We start from the raw sequence: 7345 nt of genomic DNA, 5'->3' as shown, positions 1-7345 counted from the left end.
CCGTGGCATGAATGACTACATTACACCTATGGAGGTAAGTCTTCTACAGAAGGTTTTTATCACTTTCATCTGGTCAGACTAAATGAAGTGCCTTAATCCAGTGTTTCCCAAACCTTTTTGCTTTTTCTCTNNACTTTAGAAATGAGACTTGATGAATGCATTTAAGCAGAATTACTGTAACAGTAATACACATTTTAAATACTTTATAATGTTTTTTTTCTCTCAGTAAACCAACACAATGTCTTTATGAGACAGAATATGTGCATTTAGGAAAGGTTAAGGCTCCTGTTTTTTACCTCAATAGTAAAACAATGTACACATTTTAAATATTTTTAAAATACTGCATTTAGCAGGAGGAAGAAATTCTGCAAATCTATTTGTGACCAAATAAAATCTCCTGCGACCCCAATTTCTGGGAATGAATGTTTTAATCAATATGATTACTGTAATTTCAGTTGGACTTAAGTGGCAATATGTAAGCAAGGAATAAACATTTGACCTTTTAGGATAAGCCATTTGGGGCTCTTAGTTCGAGTATATCAATTTTGTATCAAAAGCTCTGTGAAGCAGAGGTTGAGGCTACAAATTTAATGAGGATTATGTGGTTTAATCCAAGTTTACACTTTTGTCTCGCCTTTATAGCTGTATGTCAAATCTTGATAAATGTGATAATTGATAACGTACCCCTCTATGTTGTCTACGTCACGTTTATATTTCAGAAACTCTTTGCAGTGATTGGCCCACCACTTAGGGAGGGGAGGGGCCTAACAGGTAAGGCTGGAAACCACACTCCCAAAGAGTTCATAGCACCAACTATTTGAAGCATCTCAATAGAACAAGAAGAGAAAGTATAAGGAAAGCATATTTAAGTCTTTAACTCTTATTTTTCTTCTTGGACAGATGAGGAAGTGGTGATGGGAAACAAACTTCTGGTGTACATAAGGTAGGTTCCGACAGATATCAGTTTATATCTCAGTCCAATAGTCTGTGCACATACATACATTATGGCCAGAGGTTTGGTATGTGCTTATAGCTGCTACTACATGTTCACTGTCAAAGCTGACTCCTCAAGTACTAAGCAATGTAAATCACTAAGAGATGTTAGTTAGAAGTGGGAGTAAATCACATGTCTCAAACAAGTCCCAAGTTACTGTGATGAAAGTCCAGTTGTCAAGTCATTTCTCAGATCCAGCAAATCACAAGTGAAGTCATACAAAATTGTGTTGATCTTGAGGTGCTTAATACAGCAGAGAAAGGAGTATGGCATGTCATCACAACAAATGTAAACCAATGTATTTATTTACTCATCTCTTATTGATATCATATTTTCTTCCATTTCTGTATTTCATCTTATATACTTACAGTTCAAATCATATTACATAAGTAAGTGTTTGTGTGTGTGTTTGTGTATACAGCTGCTGTCTTGCAGGAAGGGCATATCCACTTGGAGACATCCCTGAGGACCTTGTGGTTCAAGTCAAACACCAGGTGTAGATACTGTGTATTTATTCTTCTGTAGGGTTTGCAGCATATTCTAGGAAAGTTTGACAAAGTGATTCCATTTTTGCAGAGTAGCACTATAGTTTGGTTTAATGGTAAATCGTTGCGTTGTTGTTGTTGTTTCTGTGCACTTTGTTTATTTAATGCCTCAATGTGTCACAGTAGCTGAGCCTGTTAAGAAATACTGGAGGCATGTGTTTTGCTGAGGGGTGAGAGAATGGTGATCAGTGGTAACACCACTGTTGTGTCATCTGAAGAAATGTAGCTGTTGTCATTCCAAGCAAGCCTTTATAGATAGTACACTAATGCAGTGTGTGTGTGTGTGTGTCAGGTGTTTGAGTTCCTTATCCGGCTCCATTCAGCCGACTCATCAGAGGAGGAGGAGGTTTTCCCGTATATTCGCACACTCCTCCACTTTGATACCCGGGAGTTCCTCAATGTCCTCGCCATGGTGAGACTTATTCACTATTTGAACTCCTGTCCAGTGGTAAATGTGTGTTTTGCATGTTAAAAGACTGGATGACTGTATCTTGAATATCTTATAGTATGCCATTAATCTAAATCCGTTCCTTTTTAACACCACCCTCAGCTTCAGTAAACTGATACTGATGAATTAAAAAAAAGTATTTGTAAACTTCCAAAGCTTCCAACTGGAAGCGCTGGCCTTTAACACCCATGTACCATTGTAGCTGCTGATGTCCTCTGCTGGCCAGGCACACTAGGCTGCCATGAGTTTTTTTCCAACACACATGCTATCTGCACCGCTAACTGAGCTAACTGGCTAACAGCAGCCATTTATTCACATAGTCACATATTCCAAAGAAATATTGAGAATTATTCATTCTCTGGTTTCCATTTATTCATTGAGTGTAAGGAGCTCTGCGACTGGCAGGGTCTACCATGCCTAGTTGTATGATTCACAGCCAGTTAGCTGGCATCTAAGTACATTTTCATATATCTTGAATTGTTTGAATTGCACTTATACCCAGTATTAGTCTTGTTTTGGCGTTCACCTGGCCACTTGCAAGTGTTTTCTTTTTCCTTATTAGAAAATTGAAATGTGATTGTTTTCATAGTTTTTTCTAAGTCATTTAAGAATTGGTTCTTACTTCATTTTAGACATTTGAAGACTTTAAGAATGATAAGCAGGCCCTTGAGTACCAGCAGAGGATAGTGGACATCTTACTTCAGGTAAAGTCCCAAACAATTACACATGCTGTTATGTTCATTTCACATCATTTTGCACACATTTTGTAAAAATTAATGATTTTTCAAACCCAACAAACAGATACATCACTTAGGTCACCTGCATGACAAAACAGTAGCAGAGTCGTCATTATCCTGGACAGAAATGACTCATGAGGTTCTATTAATATCATTAACTACTATTATTTTTATATTCTCTGTACCTTTTCTTTTCTGTAATTGTTAATGTGTCTTTTTGGTCACCTAGGTGATGGTGGACAACCCAGACTTTACTCCCTCCCAGGTGGGCGGGCTCTTCACCTTCTTGGCCCGCCAGTTGGCGAAGCCAGACAACACGCTTTTTGTGAACAGGAAGCTCTTTGATCAGGTAACCAACCAGATCCGCCAAATACCCACACACACCATCTAACTTTGCTCACGTTATTTACAGTAGTGACACATGTTAATGTATCAAGATAGAATCAATGTTGTTAAAAAGGCCATAACACATAAACAGGCTTGTAATAGTTACCTGACTGGGATATACCTACCCCAAGTATACAGTGTAAGCTGCATCTTGGGTCCTGTCATATGTGCCATAACCAACACACCAATTCCTGTTACATCTGACTACCTTAAAAAAACTTCAATGTAAGTCCTAAATCTTAAAAGTCTTAAACTGTTGAAATCTGCAAAAACCCTGTGAGTCTCAACTGATAGATCAATAACATCTATCTATGCTGGATGACACAAACTGACACACACATTGATAGACTTTTTGGGTCACACCTGTCCAGGAGTGTATACCAGTGAATATTGTATCTTTAATGCATCAAAATAAAGATATTATATTCAACTGAAACCCATATAACAATAAACAAAGTGAAGTCAGGGTGTGGGTGGGGTACTTCCAGTTTGAGCATTTCCACACTGCTAATAAGACCTCAAGTACCATTCATCCACATCTGACTGTCTTTCCAGGTTCTGGAATTCCTGTGTTGCCCAGACGATGACTCCAGACACACTGAGAGGCAGCAGGTTGTTTTATTTATATATGATATGTATAAACACACACACAAACACACACCGAAAGGTGGAATGTAACTAAGTTACTATATATATGTTGTGTTGTAGGTTCTGCTGGAGCTGCTGCAGGTCGGCGGTGTGGTCCAGTTTAATGAAGGAAGGCTGCTGGCTTTGGCAGAGAAGGCCAAGTTGTGAGTTTGCACCTAATAACTGCATAGCAAGCATATTTTACCTTTGCATATTTACAATGCTTTTTTAAAGGTTTTTAGGGTTATGAGCTCATGTCTTTGGTCCAGGTTATGCAAAATGTAGTTCACATATTCCCTGGATGCTACTTTACAAAAGATGTGAGAGCCATTTCCTTAAGAGAGGGCAACTGTTTTTGTTCTTATACACAGGGTGTCACCTTGGTGCTGTGTTCAATAAAGGATATAGGTAGAAACTGTCAGTCAGGTGTTACTATACAGGATTTTGAGGGAGAACACTACTGTGAGGTGTGGGTAGAAATGTTGGCTTTAAAGAGAAATGTATGGACTGCTGTAATGGTTTCTTACATGAACCATTGAAGATTCTAGTGCGTTGAGCAATAAATAGCCACAAGAGTCAGAAGAAAAAGGAATGTTTTCCCTGTCTTTATTTCACACACACAGTACTCTGTGTTATGGTGGATGCATCAGTTACTAGCCCATCTATGCAGCCCTGCAGTGTTTCCACTGACTTACAAAAGGGTATACAAAATCTTGACAGTGACTAATAAATAAACAATGCAATAAACAATTGCATTAAAAATATTCACTCTCCTTTTAACTCAGTCTCCAACAAGTCCTGAGAAAACTATCTGGCTCATGTTCCACTTTCATCTCCAACTGTGTCGTAGGGTGTATGTAATGTGCAGGAGGTTTATCAGAGCGTTCTCGCTGAAAACAGCTGCCTGTTGCTGTTGGAAACAACTTTGATAGGAACACTGAAACTAAACCAAACACTAAATCTGGATTTGTTTTACCATAAAACCAAAACAGTACGTTTAAGGAGACTAAATAAAGCTCCCTGGAGACGAGGGGAAGTGCAGAGTTGCTGATAATTCCCTGGATGGGTTTGTCAGTATGAGTTAGTTAATATAAAATATTGATTAGTGCAGCTATAACTTCACAATGTTGATATTTAGCATTAGGTCTTATTTACAGTATCCAGTTGGTGCTGAATCTCACTGATCCATCCAGACAGGAATTTTGGAAGAACACTAGGCATATAATAGTAACATATTTACTGTAATATTATAAGTTAGTATTATTGTCATTATTATTACATGTCTTTGTGTCTCTCCATCTTGCCCTCCAGCTACCAGATCTGTGAATTTCTTTATGAGAAGAAACATCTGTATGACAGGATCATTGAGTGCTACCTGAGAGACCCCCTCAGAAAGGTAACATACATTTCAGATTTATCAAACTATACACGTATTTGGTCGATATGTGTTGTATGTGTGCCTGGCACTGTGTTCTCTACCTTTTTATTGTAGAAGAATGTACAAGACCTCTGTAAATATTTGACTTCTTTGGGTGTGTGTCAGGTTGAGATCTTCAGCTACATCCACAATCTGCTGTCCATGCCTGGCTACAGCCCTGAGGAGAAACAAGCAGTCAAGGACAAAGCACTGCAACACATGCAGGTCAGTACATACACAGAGACATACACACAGTTATCCCTTAACTTCTACCCGGATCCCAGTGTGGTAGTCGGCTGAGCAAGGTAGGAAGGAGGTACTTCTGACCAACCATGTCCTCCAGCTCCTCCTGTGGAATCCCAAGGTACTCCTAGGCTAGGTGGGATACGTAGTCAAGCATGTTCAAGATCCAGGAGGCTTCTGTATTAGATGTTACTACAGGAAAATAAGAGAATAGTTTTTTATGTGAACCAACCCTTTACCATCTGCATCTTTTTAACACAGCAGACATGAGACATGAGAGTGGCCACTCTAGATGGGATTTACACTCATACTCCTGTTGTATTGATAGTGCTCATTAAAATTAGGGCCGGTTAGCGGCGCAGATAAAACTTTTAGTTAATATCTGCAACCCTTCTTATAAAGCGAAATGGAAAGACATAGAATGTCAGATATCTAGTGATATTCCATTACAAGCAATCATCGGGGACAGTGGCGCGGTTGGTTGCCTGTCTAAAAGACATAAACCCATTGATAAAAATGTCAATTAAGATCTGGCACAGGGTAGTCAATGAAAACAAGGCCAAAGAACCATACTGGATCATAAGATGGATAGGATATGACTCAGATTTCTTACCAAACAGGATGGATGCAAGATTTAAACAGTGGGCCGATAAAGGGTTAATAAAGCACTGTGACCTCTATGAGGGGGGCACGCTGCGACAGTTCCAGGATCTTAAAAATCGATTCGGTTTAACCAGTCAGGATTTTTATAGATTTTTGCAACTTAGACATTACCTAGGGAAAATAACGAGAAAGGAAGAATTGCTTCAAACTAATTTGGGTATAGTGAAGATATTTCTACTCGGCTACAGGTCAGACCCTGGACGTGGAAACATATCAAAGATATATAAGGTGTTACAAGAGGTAGAGGGGAATGATACTACATATATAAAGGAGAAATGGGAAAAGGAGAGTAACATCGTGATGCAGATGGAAATGTGGGGGAAAATAATTTCACAACAGTGGAAAAGTACATCTGCTCTATCCTGGAGAGAATTTGGGTGGAAGAGTATAGCTAGGTTTTTTAGAGTTCCAGCTCAAAGGATTTCTCTGGGAGCAAGTACATCCTGTTGGAGATCCTGTGGCGAGAATAAGGCAACACATTTTCATGTGTTTTGGGAATGCCCGGTCATTTCAAAATATTGGAAAGAAATTAAATTGACCATTGAGAAAATCATGAAAATAGTTATCCCATCAGAGACTTTATGTCTGGGATTAAGACCGGACACTGTGAAGGGGCCTGAAAACAAATATATGTATAATATCCTATTACTAGCGAGTAAGAAAGCAATCACAAGGAAATGGTTGGTAAAAGATTCTCCTACAGTCCAGGACTGGATCAAAGTGGTTCAAGATATTTTTACAATGGAGAAGCTAACATTCATTCTCAGGCTTGAACAAGATAAGTTTGAGAGTTACTGGAAAACCTGGATAAACTTTATAACAACTTTAAGGCAAGATACTGGGTAATGTGATAAATCCTCTAGTTTTTGACTCCACTCATCTGGTTCAGTGTTCTTTCTTTGTTTCAGCAAATAGAGAGTTATACATGTATACAGCAAACTATCTTACTTAATCTATAATTATTACCATTTGTGCTGTTGATTTTGCCATCAGTTATTATCACCCCACTATAAGATATTATGTGTAGGAAAAGTTATGAATGAGGAAAGGTACATGTGGAGCAGACAAATGTATTAATTTTACAGCTGTTATTGTCTATTTTATTTACTGCTGTATATTTACCTATTTTATTTGGATTCTTAAGTTCCCTACCAGTCCAGAACCGATATAGAAGTACTGTGATGGGAGAGAGTGTGGGTACTTTTGTAATGATGTGAATTTTTCTTTTTTGATTAATGGCATGTATACAAATTTAAGAGCAACATGTATAACATGTATATTTTT

The 7345-nt window shown here is 38.4% G+C and overlaps 1 protein-coding gene across 1 annotated transcript; it reads left to right on the top strand.

Annotated features, from left to right (window-relative positions):
* Positions 1-6: 6 nt before the first annotated feature.
* On the top strand, positions 7-5455 carry LOC118329095 (vacuolar protein sorting-associated protein 8 homolog). The gene is made up of 12 exons (XM_035663062.1): positions 7-34; positions 720-771; positions 901-943; positions 1416-1488; positions 1832-1951; positions 2620-2691; positions 2789-2863; positions 2954-3073; positions 3667-3723; positions 3820-3902; positions 5050-5134; positions 5282-5455. The coding sequence occupies exons 1-12, from the start codon at positions 8-10 to the stop codon at positions 5453-5455; spliced, it is 981 nt and encodes a 326-aa protein (XP_035518955.1). The 5' UTR covers position 7.
* Positions 5456-7345: the final 1890 nt, after the last annotated feature.

This window comes from Morone saxatilis, unplaced genomic scaffold (assembly GCF_004916995.1).
Source record: "Morone saxatilis isolate NCDOM2014 unplaced genomic scaffold, NCSU_SB_2.0 Contig19, whole genome shotgun sequence".
Taxonomy (NCBI): Eukaryota; Metazoa; Chordata; class Actinopteri; family Moronidae; genus Morone; species Morone saxatilis.
Note: the sequence above shows the minus strand (reverse complement) of the source record. Positions and strands in the feature narration are given on the sequence as shown.